The sequence below is a fragment of the Varroa destructor genome, unplaced genomic scaffold (genome assembly GCF_002443255.2).
Source record: "Varroa destructor unplaced genomic scaffold, Vdes_3.0 BEIS01000005.1, whole genome shotgun sequence".
Lineage (NCBI taxonomy): Eukaryota > Metazoa > Arthropoda > Arachnida > Mesostigmata > Varroidae > Varroa > Varroa destructor.
This window is the reverse complement of record NW_019211458.1, coordinates 37,485,276-37,499,912: the sequence shown is the minus strand read 5'-3', so window position 1 is coordinate 37,499,912 and position 14,637 is coordinate 37,485,276. Positions and strand designations below refer to the sequence as shown.

Here is a 14,637-nt window from a genome sequence, read left to right as displayed (position 1 = left end):
TCAAATTTTAGATTTACTGCAAAAGTCATAAGAAATAGTGATATGCAATGATAAACATTTATTTCGGAATATTTATGCTTAATACATCTGTTTATTATCATGCATCCACTAAACTAAAAATATTAAATACCCTACAAAATCACAAAAACGTCATAAATAAAATCCATCCCGCTAAATCCAGTGCGATCGGTTTTGTTATCGGTGGCGCCGTCTATCGGCATTAAAACGTCGTTTGCGGTACCGATGCAATGGTTGTTACTGGCCTAGGGCGTCGCGTCGCTCGCTGCGCTTCCGATTGCCGCGCGTTCAGCCGAAGTGAATGAAAGGTTTATTAAAACGACCGCCCGCCACATGAAACTGCAGCAACAAATACGGAACCAACACTAAGAGTGCCGAACCGCTGCCAGCAGACGTCAGCGTATATTTGAAAAAAGCTACTTTCAAGCAGAAACATTCGATTGGTTTGCTGATCGAGCGCCAATCACGATCGAGAGCCCTATGCTCCGTCACGTCGGCGAGGGTCGCACAGAATGGATCAGGGTAAACTCCTGAAAGGAGTATGGTATATACCATCTAATCGTAACTGAAGAAAGAAACGATTTAGTAGATCGGTTGGACATTTTAGAATATCTGAAATTCGACCACTGCTTTTATGGCAATGGGCCTTACGAAAAGCTGTTAGAAGAAGTAGTCGCGTTGATTGACTCAGCAACTCAGTGCTTACATAAATATTTTATTGCGATATTTGTGTCGTTCAGATACAGCCCGTGATCGACTGTGGATATTTTGACAAAATGATTTACTGCACACAGTCGCCCACCGAATTTCCGTTTCCTCGTCGTTGAAGGAAGATATTTTACGTGCTCGATGACCTTGATCCCTCCTTAACATAGTGCGTCTTCTGCGAAGAAAAGCAAAAGAAGGACTAAGACTGGTTTAAAAATGAATGCGAAGATGCTAATAGAACAGACTAGAACACACTTAACGCTATTCTATGCAGTGCACGTAATGCTTGTGGAAGTGCGGTGCTCTGAAGATCCGAATTTTATGGAGCAGGTGATGCCGGAAGTTTGCAGTAAGTCCACACCGAATTCGATAGCTTCGAAAATATCAACTAAAAACGTGTAGGTGCGCAAAATGAATCCAATCGAAGTTGGGAATCTACTTCCGTTATGGCACAACAACCTTTGACCCGGGCTAGCTTTTACGCTGAATGAGAAGTATGTAACAGTTTTTCCTAACTGCTTGATCAATTCGTATCAGAGTTCGTCGTTGTCTTTTGGCTCCGTCTTACAAATGCCGCTTCTACGTTGATTCTCGACATAAACTTTTTTTCGGCTAAACAAGCGGACTATGCTTTTGCATGTATGCAATTTTTGTATGCAGACCTCATTGGCTGTGATCAGCTTGGGAACACACAGTTTAGTACACTTTTCTTGATTCACAAATAAGGTATGTCATTGTAGATTATCGTTGAGCCCAGTCAAAAAACAGCAAACGTTGTCCATTTGTTAGCTACCCAGGTACAAGTAGTTTCATTTTTAATGGGCGGAATAAGGACGGAAGTTTGTCGCTATTTTAGCGTAAGGCTTTCGTCACTAGTCCTTTCCTGACAAAAAAATTAAGCTGTACTAAAAAATCAATTCTGCGTCCAGTGGACCTTTAGAGGCAGATGTTCCGATTGGCATTGGAATGGTCGTCTTGGCCAAATGAAAAGGTATGAAATGGGAATAGAAAGGTGTGAGAAAGAAAGTATGCTAGAAGCAAGTGGTTCAAATGACTGAATAGGCATGAATAATTATATAGATATCGCATTAACTGATCGTCTTACAATCAACTTTATAAGTCAAAGTGATTGTAAATAATGGCAACAGAGGCTGCGGAATACATAAAAATGCAGTAAGAGGTTGAAAAGTATATAGAAGACTCTCAAACACATACGTTGTATGTAGTCCCAACGACCAAATGTCTCTATACAGTATTGCTATATGCACTACATAGTTCAAAGCTAAACATCATGCCGCATCTGGTAAGGAACCTGGTTTCCAATAAGGGATACCGGACATCACTTTCATTAACAAAACCGTTTCATTTTTCGTTAAATAGCTTTGGAGTAATTGGGGCATCCACAGTTCACCGGCAAATCCATTGCAACCTCTGAGGGTATGCTACGTGCCACACGCGGTTCGTGACGGCTTATGTTAACACCGATTTCCTTTTGAGTGCATTACACTTTGTCTTTTTTCTCCTACTGCCCCCTGGGACTAAGTTGATCACAATCTTTGATTATCGTTAGTTGAGGAGACAGCGGGGGCAACGGTTGCAAAACTGTGCAATACAAACGCTGTGACAGCAGTGAGTGAAGGCATTACATACATAAAAGTTATCTGGTTAAAATAGCCACTTAGTGGTATTATACATACGATGTACTATTTAATATCGAACTCTGGGAAGCAGGCCGCTTCACTTTTGTGATATACGACAGTCGTAGATTAGGTGAATTTTAATTGTTTGTTAATTCCGGATAAACGGTGGTGATGAGTCTCGTCCTAGAAAAGGCTTCATAGTCCTATGATGGCCTCATGTCATGCGGTTATTAGGAGTGGAGCAACACGTGAATGACTCGAGTGCCGGATGTGGCAGCAAACTACATAACTTGAAAAATAAATAAGTATATATATATATATATACAGTATAAATATTGCAAATGGAGAAACAATCTTTTCTACTATACGCATTTTTTAAGGCAAAGAAAGCAATCGAAGTCACGTGTCGAAGGCAAGTACAGGTCACAGATATATGGATTTCCAACAAAGTTGCGGAGTTGGCCTAAAGAAATTAAGCAATTCAAATTTCAGCATCTACAGCGAAAGATTCCCCGCATTGTACTTTCTGTCATGTCATAAGTGAGGGGCGCGCGTCAGAAACGCGTAAGCTCATGATACGGCGTCTTTGCCAATGATACATCCTAAATTTGACCTTAAAGAAAGAACTGTGCGGTAATTTTTCATTCGGTATAGATGCTGGGTTTTGTGCAAATTTGCATGACAACACGAGCTGCTATGGAGGGGGGCCTAAGGTGCTCGCTGCATATTTAACTATATCAAAACGCTAACTGTTCATTGTCGCCCAAAACAATGGGGTAAAATGGCAGAGTCTTCGGCTCAATTGGAGGCGCATAGGACGTGGCCGCGCAGATCCTCGTAATGAAAAAAACTCATTTCATTGTCACTCAAATTTAACTTCCACTGCTAGATATTATTTCGTCAAAGTTAAAGCTAGTGATAAACACAGACATAAATATACATCAACCGAGACCGAGTCGATCTGGCTAAAACGTTTTCTCATCCAGATCTGCAAAACGGCTTAATTTGTAGATTTTGGATTTAGGCGATTTATTATGTTTATCAGTATAACTCGTTGATGCTGAAAATTTTTTTTTTGGAAACACGTATTTTTATTTTACATCTTACGTGGCAAAATTATCATAGCACACAGGTTCAGATATATGCAAAATGCATTTAATAGACTCGTCCCTTCGTTTTAAGGCCGGCCTGTCGCTGGGTGAACGGCACTTTCCAACAGGAAGTGCTAACGTTATTTACCAGGGTCGGACTAACAAAATAGGACTACAGAAAATAATCCATATTTACTTTTCGTAGGTAATTGGCTGTCTACCTTCGTGTAAGAAGCCACAAATGGAAACGCTTCAAGTTAAAAATTGTTATCCCGTTTTTTAACGTTTTTTGTGAAATGCTATTTCAATAATTACGAACATTTTCCATGGGACTGGTGGTAATGTTCCATAATAACCTTAGCAAAATGGTATGACGGGGCGGAAAAGACTTGTCTCTATGGTCTGCTGCGTTGTTAGTTATTTAGCTTTGCGACACTTGAAACGCAATACACTCAATTTAGGTCCATTTAGTGATATTGCAGCATTTCTGGAAGTCCAGCCGCAGAGCGGGCTTTCAACCTTAACGAAAAATCTCCATTGGGCTCACGCTCACCCCATGTTCAGAACTGTTTGGGTTGCACAGTGTTTGATAAAGGCTACATTGTCATAGGAGTGGAAAATACCGAAGGGTTCTAGGAAAAGCAGTCCAAAACAGTCCGGTTTCAATTGTTCGATCTGCGTGCACCTATCGGCAGCCACGTCATGTAGTCTAGCCTTTAGGAGAAATGGCGTTTCGTAACGGCAGTACTAACATAGAGCAACTACATTTCTCTGCGCAGAAGCCAGCAACAACTTCACCGAACGGATCTGGCATCTGGCATGTATCGAACATCTTATGGGGTATCACGTGAGTATAGTCACACATAGAGGGTGCTAGTATCGATAATTTCAATAGCTCTCCATCGGGTTTGAATATAGAACAGTTTCGAACACACGAGCCGATATCACGCTATTTGTTTCGAAATTGTGCTGTCTCTGCAATGCATCAGCACGTTTACAGTACAAACATGAATTTCAAGTTAGAGGTACAATATTCTACTGTGAGCTGATAAAAAAATGCACACCGGGTGACGAGAGCAAAAACCCTACGACCAGTGTTCCAAAGTAATCTTGTTTACATATGTGTTAAACGGGCTGCATTATTGTAACTAGGAATAGCATTGGATACATAAAGCTATCGGAATCCATTACCCGTTTAGCGATCCCTCTTAGCTACTGCGTATTGAGTTAATACTGTTGAAATCATTTGGTAAAGCTATCTTGTGCATATATTATCGATATTGCCACGTAGTCCATGCTTTATAAGGTAAGTCATTGATCAGGCCTGTGATCCTACCTAGTCACGTCGACACAGGATAGATAGACTTATCGACATATTGTTCCGTCCTCAAGGAAAAATAACGTATGCATAACGAACTAACGCGATTCTACTTTTGCTTGAACTGTTATATTTACCAGTTTTTCAATGTTCATTTGTTCTAAAGAAGTGTGCCAATGTAATTTGCTCAGTACTCGATGCCAGTGAGTTCATGCCGGGCCAATTTTCACGCCAGATTTTAGCATAGCTCGCGGCAATGTCGACATAGTTCTCGAAGGCTTTTTTCTACTACGTTTGAGTGTTAACATTACAGTTGGCCTGAAGCTCTAGCCTATGTGGCACAGTTGAAACATTCCCAAGATCTACTGAAGGCACAAAGAAAGCGTCCTCAAAACCTCAGGGTGTCATTCGCTTTGGCCTCTATTCTATTCTAGTCAAGAAGCGCAAAACCCGGCAACAAACATCGACGCTTCATTCGCTCTATCGTAACGCTGTCCCTTTTTCCTGAGAAAGTCTTGTTCTGAAAGGTTATTTTACTCAAAAACGGTACAGTGTCTGGGTTTAGCAGCAGACTTTTCTTTGGTTTCTGAACGCGTTGTTGTTTGGGAATCGTGGGCCATTATGGTGGCTTGCGTTTCTCTGCAAATACAAAGAGATTTTCATGTAGCTTTTTCATTCATCAGCTACTTCTGGAAGTCATTCTATCTAGATGAAGATCTTCCCTATGATCTTCTAGAGGTTTCATTAGAAAAGAACGTGAAAAGAAACTAATACAGCGCATAAAATGTCGGCTGAATATTAGAGCAGGTCTCAAGCGATATAATGCTACAGGATACGATCCATGATTTTTTATGTTGCTCTGTTCGGCAACGGAGGTACGCGCGGCTAATTCAATTAAATGTAAAAATTATTCCTCAAGGCGTCTTGTGCAGAGTATCTCATTTGCGAGCATGTTGCATGTGTTCATGTGTCCAACAGTGGTCCTGCATACTGCAATAGAATCACCTGATGGAGCGCTCACAGCGCTTTTCATACGCTGATTACGCGCGGCGGCTTCTGCATTTCATCTTATCGTTTTGCCTAAAATTGCAATAGAAAACATTCACAGGACCAAATCAACAGACAGTCTGAAATTAGCAGTAGGAAAATCACATTGGTAGGGACCTTGGCGTTGACAATGGATCGAGGATTGGCATTGTAAAATCATGCAATTTCGCCTAAAGTCATCGACAGCCATGTATGAGAATATATGTGAAGAAAACTTGATTCTAGTTGTTTTACAGCAAGCATTTAAGGCTGAGTGACATAACGTGCGGTTTCTTTTTTATGGATGCCACTTACGAACGCTGCGTCACTTTCTTGTAACCCCTGTATTCGCAGGCAAACGGTTCTGAAGGCCAGACAATCTTGGTGAGGTCTTTTAAGGAACATTTATCTTTCTTTTATCTAAAAACATTTAATTAGACTCTAAAATTTACTTCTACTCAAAAAGGAAAAGAAAACAACAAGAAAGAAAGAATTTCACAAGAATGTCTCACTTGACTACGATCGTCAACGGAGGAATTCTGAACGGCAATCACCATCCCAGAAGAAAACCCCTGCATCGAATTTCCCTAGCTTTTCTTGGTTTTGAACTATACGTGTATGCGTATAAAAAGATTGCGTGGAAGGTAACTTTCGATGAGTCTTCGTATGGTTGGGTAACTTTTGGAGCAGCACGTTAAATTCTCGTAGTTACTTTAGGTTGCTCCGAACAAAGTCTGTCGGCATTTGTCTATCGTCTTTCTCAGTTTTAATAAAGCTACTGTTAAACCGCTAGTGTGGTGTCAAATGTTGAGACAAAGATATTCATACTGTAGCATCTTCAAAATAAAGCAGTTATATTCTCATGATATATATATATATAGGGAGCAATTATTTATATACACTTATTTGCCGTAAACCAACGAATCACGAAATATCTAACCGCAGAAGACTACCCTAGCCTGTCTCATTTTCTCTCAGAAAAATCCTCGAATTGTACAGCATACAATAATCGGACTGCACTGTTTTCATTTGTGCGTAAAAATTTTCGAGTGCTACCATCTGCTTTTTATATTTTGATATTCAGAATACGTTAATGGAATCGAATAAGGTTGCGCGCCGTTTTTTTGTTTGTTTATAAGTTGGCGTACTTTCGTCGCAGTACGCGCTATCACTTGGTGCCTTAGAACAGGTATATACCTTTTCTGATGCTGAACGGACCCACGATGTCGTATATGCAGATCAAATATGAAGTGTGCTTTCCATAGGGATCAAATATTTTGAAACGGTTGACTCTGTTCATTGATCGATTCTGACTCGGCCATTCAGTCCGGTGTTGTCACACGAACGGTGTTTCTCTACGGCATATTATCATGACGAAACTTTCTACTTATACTTTTGAATTAAACAAAGTTTGCAGGTGGTCAAAATTTACATGAGTAACTTGTACGTCATAGTAATCATTCTCAACGACTAGTCTATGAAAGCAAAGATTATTGTAAAGCATGTTCGGAACCATGTAAATTAGATGTCATAGGAATATTTCGCTTCGTCATATAAGGGCACTTATTTAGAAACTTTATTTGAACCCTCAACTTCGTAATTTGAGTATACACAGTATCTTATGAGGAAAACCGTTAGTAATATGAAACGGCCAAATCTTCAGTTTTTATAAATGAAGGTTTACACCAAGGTTTTTTTGATAGTATGACCGATATAGCAAACGTGCAGGTAGACGGCACGTTATTTCCTATATGTGTCCCGCATTTCAAGCTTCTTAGGCTCATAAAATAGTACATTTCCACTTGTTGCAGGCTTGCAGCAGACGTCTTGTTTTATGGAACAAACATATTTTGCCGCGACATGCCTCTTGACTGTTGAAGCATGGTCACTAGCAGACAAAGTCATTCATCACCACAGTAACTAACGGTGAGCCCCCTTTCCCTTTCTGTTACAAATACCCGCCTCTCCTGCCAATGGTCACGTCGGTGAATAGACGACCACATCGTCGATGCGCAATTCGCCCTTCGTTTGACCTTGAATTGTTTGAAAGCCTGAACGTTGCTGGACTGAAGTTGCGCTGTTGATCTGTCTGGGCCGTGTGGCTATCGGGCGTGGCTCTCGATCAGAGACTCACCTTAAAGGCCCTGATTAACGCATGTTGATGAAGCTTTGGAAATTCAATACAGCTGGTTATTATGAGACGGGCATGTCCGAACATATGAAAACTAGTGCCATACTCCGTGACGCTCATTGACAATCTATTGGCCGTAAAAATGATCACAGCGTTTGACAATCATAAGAGAATATATTCGTATGTACGCATACATAGGCTTAAAACATTCAGCACAGGTGTGGATTCATCAACTCCTGCAAAAAAGAATTTCGTCCGGAAATTCGATTGTCCTCTGGGTCCTTTAGCCTTAGTTTTTGCTCTGCCTCAAATTCTGCGCAGTTCTAAAAGGCATGGTACTGTAATAAAATGAGCAAGAACGAAAGTGTACCCTGCGACCCGGCTGGATTCGTTAAGGATAAATTATTTGGCCATGTTCTGGCACACATATACTAGGAATGCGTGCAGGCGTTGTTGTATACGCATTAGCCTTTCATCACAAGGGTAAACTGGTCCGACTGGGCGAGGCTAAATCGACTGTTGTTTGAGTAGACAAGGTCAGTGTCGAATAGCCGAAAAACTAGTAGGGGCCTGAAAAGACGCATACAGAAAGGAAGCAATAGACACGAAGGCGGATCTCTGCTCAACCTGGTTTATTGTGGGGGCAAGCGTGGCCGGCTCAGCAGTTCTATCGTTCGTCTTATTGCTGTTCTTCGTATTCACGCACCATGACGCTACCATTTGGGTTACGATATTAGTGTCGCGGACTTTTTTCTAGCACTGATTGTCGTGGATTGCGCTACGACTGCCCTTCCGCCCTTCCGATGAGATCAAGTCCACGTTTAGCCGATGAGGAAGCCAGTAGATCCAAAGTACAAAAAAAAAAATAAAAATCAACGTTGAATCGAGTTAGACTTAGAGAGAGACAACGATTAATTAAAACGAAGAAAAGCTAAACTGGCTAAGGAGAATGAGAATTGCCTCTTGAACCATTTACCAAGCCGGAATATTCCTGATCCCTTGTACATGCTTGTAAACGAAATCACGATCTTTTCTCGCAACCGCTTTCGTAGCGAGTTGTCTTGCCCGGTAAATTTGAACCCTATACGGGCTCACCCACCCGAGTCTTCAATGGTTGATTCTGCCAATGGCGGTACCACTACGCCCTTCTAATTTACGTCGCGGTTTGTTTCTACTTAATTGCTTCACCGTTTTTCTTCCACAGATGTTTCCTTTTCGTTTGTATTTGGTTTAGTCGAACTGGATCGATTGCCAGTGTTCTAGAAAATCGATCGGGGGAAGTGACGAACATGCATCCCCACTAAGAAACAAGAAAAACAACAGCAAGATGAGGCTAGATTAAAAAAATAGTAATGTATTTGCCATTGTTCGATTACGGTACGGCTTTTTAGAGACTGAGTTCTTAGCATTTGCGAATGGCGGGTAGGCTCGTCGAACGAAGAAATTTTAGTGAGAACACGAAACCGAAAACGAAGAAGCTTTCAAAGGTTTGTCCATTTAGACCTACAAAGTGTTTTTGAAGAACTGCTCAAACAGAACGGTTTTAATGTTTAAGAACTTTGTATTTCTGGCTGCTCGGCTCCGCCCGTCTTGACCTGATTTAACTATGAGCAGAAGTGGAGTTTTAATAGTGTAAAAACAGAATTGTATATTACGAAACAAAAGGCCCAGTAAAGAGCACATTTTTAGAGGACGGGCCTTAACAAAGATTGGTCCTTTAAGAATTTCTTGTATTGTCACTTGATGTGACAGGCATGTTTGTCTTTCTAATGTTCTGCAAGAACTTTTTGGTGTCCTTGGTCGGCTCTCACAAGAAGCGCCTTCTCACATTCTCGTATGCAAGTTACTTAACGCTTGTCTGATCGCATAATAAGCGATTCTTTTTATTTGACTTCCTTTTCTAACGTAAGGACGCGATTTCGTTTCCAGTTCCACCTGTCATTCTCTACCGAGTTAAGGACCATGCGAGCCGAGACAGAATGGTAAAGGTAGAATGACAACTTCACAAAAATGCCTCACATGTCACTTTTTGTTTACTCGCTTCAGTCAGTTCTGTTTGAAGTAATATACTAGGCGATGAGCCTACTTGTGAAAAATTCATTCCCACTTCACCGCGAAGGCTCATTTGGGCGGACATGGAGCGACCCTGCTTAGTTGAGATAATACAATTATTCTCAGCTATATAAATATCACCGCCTTGTTGCAGACTTAACAGAGACCACTGTTAATGACTATATCAAGATGAGTACAAAGTTCCTGCGAACTGCTTTATTATGTTTAACGAATGAGATAAAAAATAAAATCTAGCTATTTTTGCATATTTATAAAAAAAAATTATCCCGCCAGTTATGTATGTACTACTCTAAAATAAATGTTTTGATTTTCACATTTAATACTGTCTCAGTGGAGCATTGCTTCAGATAGCTGGTTCGCAGCGTCAAACAGGGCATCAGTCGCCCGGTTTAAAGTCTAGTTTGTCTCACGTATCTTTAAATTTATTACTACTGCGCCGTGACTGACATAGCTATTTATACGTGCTATCTATTTGATTTAGAAAGAGGTAATCTAGGTTTTTTTTTTTACCGATCCTAATCTGGAGATCAGAGGCCGGGCTACGTTCATTCCTATTTAGCCATAGGAATAAACATAAAGCTCCACGTGTACCGTGGTCAACAACAACGTCCGGTTGTTGTTTCAAGGTTTTTTTTATGATCTCAAGTTCGCGGTCACCTCTACATATGAACGTATATCATCCTGGTCGTGACGTAACTTAAGAACGACTAGCTATCTCGACTAGGTCCTACTATCACGGCGCATCGTAACATTTCACTGTTATTTTGATATTAATCGGTTATGATATTCTTCAACGCGTGCGCTATCAAATCGTAGAGATGTGTATTCGAATGCGCATCGTATCCTTTCTAGATCTTCATTTTTACCATTTCTTATGCATACATTTATGCATGGGCATTCTAGTACGATACGGTATTGTGTTCTCTTGTTCTGAAGTTAGAAAACGCCGCAGACACGTGCTTCAAGGTAGTTCAGAATCTCACCGGCTGGCCCGAAATGATAGACATTGTTTGTGCCGGAGACGAGAATCGCGGATCGTCTTCCATCAAAAGCTGTTTCTCAAAAAGCATATCGGAGTACCTTATGTTCGATGCCAGGTAGGTGTCAGAAGGCTGAGCCTACACTTTAATGTTTCTCTTTATATGTGTACGTATGATTTAGTCAAATATTTGCTGTTAATATATATCTTTTAGATGAGTGTTTTTGTGACTATTGGCAACGATAAAGGGAAAAGTGTCACTATAATTAATCATAACTGTACAAATTTACTCGAAATCTAACGTACATAACGAAAGTTGATAAATTGGAAAATAAATGGGACGGTTTGTTTCTGCGTGATGTTACTTGCTTAATCTTTTTTTCTTTAACAATGTTGATGAAAATCGCCCACAGGCCTCAATCGTAAACTGAAATGTAGACCCATATTTACTACATGAAGAAGGCTACAGGGAAATGACCCTAGCGGAGACTTTAGAAAATTAACTAATAATAATAATAACACTAGGTAAATTGAACTGCGTAGTACATCGTATAAACTAGCATATCGTGCACACTTATACCAGGAGTTCAGGAACAGCATGTCTAGCTAATGCGTCTAAGTAACAGATGATTTCGCCGGCGCACATAATTCTCCCAGGGTTCGTAATCGATCTCTGTGACTGTGCGTTTGTCGGTTTGCCCTCCGAATGAACTGGTCTCAGTCGCCCCCTGCTAACGATTTGCTCATACATTATCAGCTTGGCTGAGCACAACTGACGCGAAGCTTCAAGGCTTGGGCAGTATTGATAACTACCGAACGCTGCTAATCGGTAAACTAACACATTTAATACGTCCTCCTTCCATCCATAATCACTCCCTGCTCACTACACGACAGGTCTATGACAAATTCATAAGAAGCATCGAGACGGTGTTCAAGCTGCTTTCTTCCCATATGCTGACGGAACGAGCGGGTACAGGAGCTGTGTCAAAAACAACTTCTTGACAAAAACGGCGTTGACACCATATCATCTTCGAACTTTCTTCGATTCTGGACCGAGTACAACACTTGGTACAACACAAGTTTTACAAACCTCTTTATTAAATATACAAGGTACAATATCTAAATAAGGTTTTTTTTCCATTCTCTATCTCTAAGACTGTATCTTAATAAAAACAAATATTTCAATGATTTTTTATGTTTGCTGAAAGTGTCGTTCCTTTTGTTGGTCCAATACAATTGTATATGGACCGCCTAACATTTCAATTCGAGACCTAAATCACTCAGTGATCATTTTTAAAAATTCCGCAAAGGACTTTCTTGTAGCGATCGTGCATCCGTCGATACTATTGAGCATTACCTCATTCAAGTTTGCTATTAATTTTTTCTCTACTCCACATTAAAAATTCAAGTGCAAGATATGGCTTTCAAACAATTTTGTTGAATTCTTGAATATTTTAATTTAAATCTAAGGCCTACTGAGACTTGCCTTATGAAGGTCGGCTTATTAAGGAGCTGCATGAAAACTGGCAATACGTCGACTGTTGATTTTGTGCAAAAAAATGTTTAATCTGAATTTGTCCAGCGTGAGAGGTCGGACAATAGTTCATCTTGTTTAGATTGCAAAAACGAGGTATTAGTAGAGAACGAGTTTGCTATCTTATTCAAAAAATGGCAGGTAAACAAACAGCTGCTAAAGTTTGTTGCAATTTAGGAAGCGTGCCCTGCAAGCCTGCGGCGCGACTTACAAGATTGATAGCGTATTCTATGAGTATGGTCTGTATCGTATATAGATATGTATATACGTAACGTCAGAGAAAGTATTATGGAGTTTTAGTATAATACAGTGCTTCAGATATCGCTGTTATTCAATAGTGTAATTCAAATACGCCGCCACACATATGCAAACATCTGTGAGTTCCTTAAATGGTGAAAATTAGTAGTCTGTTTTGTTTCTATACTGATTGTTATTATTGGCGCCCACTAAACATCATACAAAAGTTCTTGTGGCTTTTTGTACATTCGTGTAAATAAGGAGACCCTTAAACATGTCTGTTATAGGTCGATTATGGTTGTATAAAGAGAATCAGGGTAGCAGGATTCGAGTAATTGATTTCCAAATGGGCCTGTGAGACCTGTCTACCTGCACGAAAATCACGGAAGCTTCTGAAAGAAAGCTAAGTTTTTTCTACGATGCTATCTGTGGGTTTATTGGACGAAGTAATAATGACGCGTCTGTGACATGTATTTTACACGATTTAGGTGAATAAGAAACATATCTAGTTATCTTATCTTAATGCCCCCTAAACCGCTTCTGTTCAAGGCTCACCGTCTAAAACCTCGTGGAATTAAGCAGAAAAGATAACCGTAGTGTGACAAATAGTTGAACTTAATGAAAGACTTTTATTCTCTATAATTAGTCAAAAATCGTCTTATCAATCTAAACTTCAACTTCTTTAGTACCAGTAAATATCGTACTGATACCTAAGGAACTAGACTATTCGGCACAGATGGGTATCAATACTAGCTTGCTATACAAGCTAATTTTCATCGTTTTTTTTTTGCATAGATTGCGATATTTTTTCTTGAGCTCAGGGTTTACTGGGTTCTATTCACGGCCACCTAGAGCTCTGATGTGCTGTTTCTTAAGATCCGATAACTTCAACGCCCATTTTGTAACAGCGATAGTTTGAAAAAACTGTCTCAATATATATGACACGCTGAATTCAGACAGGTCCTAGGATTAAACAAAGCTACGAAACATTAGATTTTAGAAAAAAAAAACACTATCATTTATTCGAAACGAAACAGAAGGACCCCGTAAGCGAATTAAAAGGTAATCAACGTAATTCTAAATTAAATTTGGTCACTTTCGAAGTCTCTCTATTGCTTCACTAATTCTGGTCGATTTTTTTTTTGCATTTTAATCGCTCACCTTCCCTAATTGCTCGTTCCAGATTATTATTTTTATCCCGAACATATTTACTATCTCATAATGCAAAAAAACTTCATTTTAAAAACAGAGATATCCAGTTTTGTAACTCAAACTCAAAATGATATTTTTCGACATGGATAAGACGAAATTCAGCAAGGCTGGTGGGTAACAATAGACTGAACATTTCACGGTAGTTAATAGACAATAGTTTATTGATAATAAACTAAGGTAATCTGTAGGCAAAAATTTGATAGTAGTCGATGGAACACTTAAGGCGACATCTTTGAGCCTAGTGAATAATGTATATGAGCACCGACAGCCTGAGTGGGTATTTGCAGTATGCAACTTTCTCTTGTTGTCACTCTTGCCGTGACGTATAGGCATACTCTGAGAGAATTATTAATGATTTATGCTAAATATGAACTTTTTACCGCTGTGCGAACTTTGGGCCCTAATTAGTAAGTTAGTTAAGATAATAAAACATTTTTGTGCACAACGTAAGACGTGTCTTTTTGGTTCTCGATTCCAGAGACGTGGACAAAATTACTCGGGAGTGCAGAAATAAATCACCACCAGAAGATTCAACTGTTATTGTGGAGTGACAACACGCAAGGCCGTATAGAGCGTAGTCGACCGTTTATTTTTCCTGTGACTTTTCGATGATTGCAAAATAATAAACATTTAAGTATGGTGACAATGTTAATCTAGAGTTTCGTATTTT

General features: G+C 39.8%; 1 protein-coding gene across 12 annotated transcripts; it reads left to right on the top strand.

The window, feature by feature from the left end:
* Positions 1-897: 897 nt before the first annotated feature.
* On the top strand, positions 898-14,619 carry LOC111252050 (uncharacterized). Of its 12 annotated transcripts, XR_015329252.1 has the most exons (6): positions 898-1,075; positions 4,237-4,304; positions 10,942-11,102; positions 11,879-12,094; positions 13,043-13,243; positions 14,446-14,619. XR_015329252.1 is itself a non-coding variant. In XM_022809397.2 (5 exons), the coding sequence occupies exons 2-5, from the start codon at positions 4,277-4,279 to the stop codon at positions 14,516-14,518; spliced, it is 315 nt and encodes a 104-aa protein (XP_022665132.1). In that variant the 5' UTR covers positions 898-1,075; positions 4,237-4,276; the 3' UTR covers positions 14,519-14,619. The 12 variants fall into 12 exon arrangements, 7 of the variants coding, with proteins under 7 accessions (XP_022665132.1, XP_086847436.1, XP_086847434.1 ...); XR_015329250.1 differs by lacking the exon at positions 4,237-4,304; XR_015329253.1 differs by lacking the exon at positions 11,879-12,094.
* Positions 14,620-14,637: the final 18 nt, after the last annotated feature.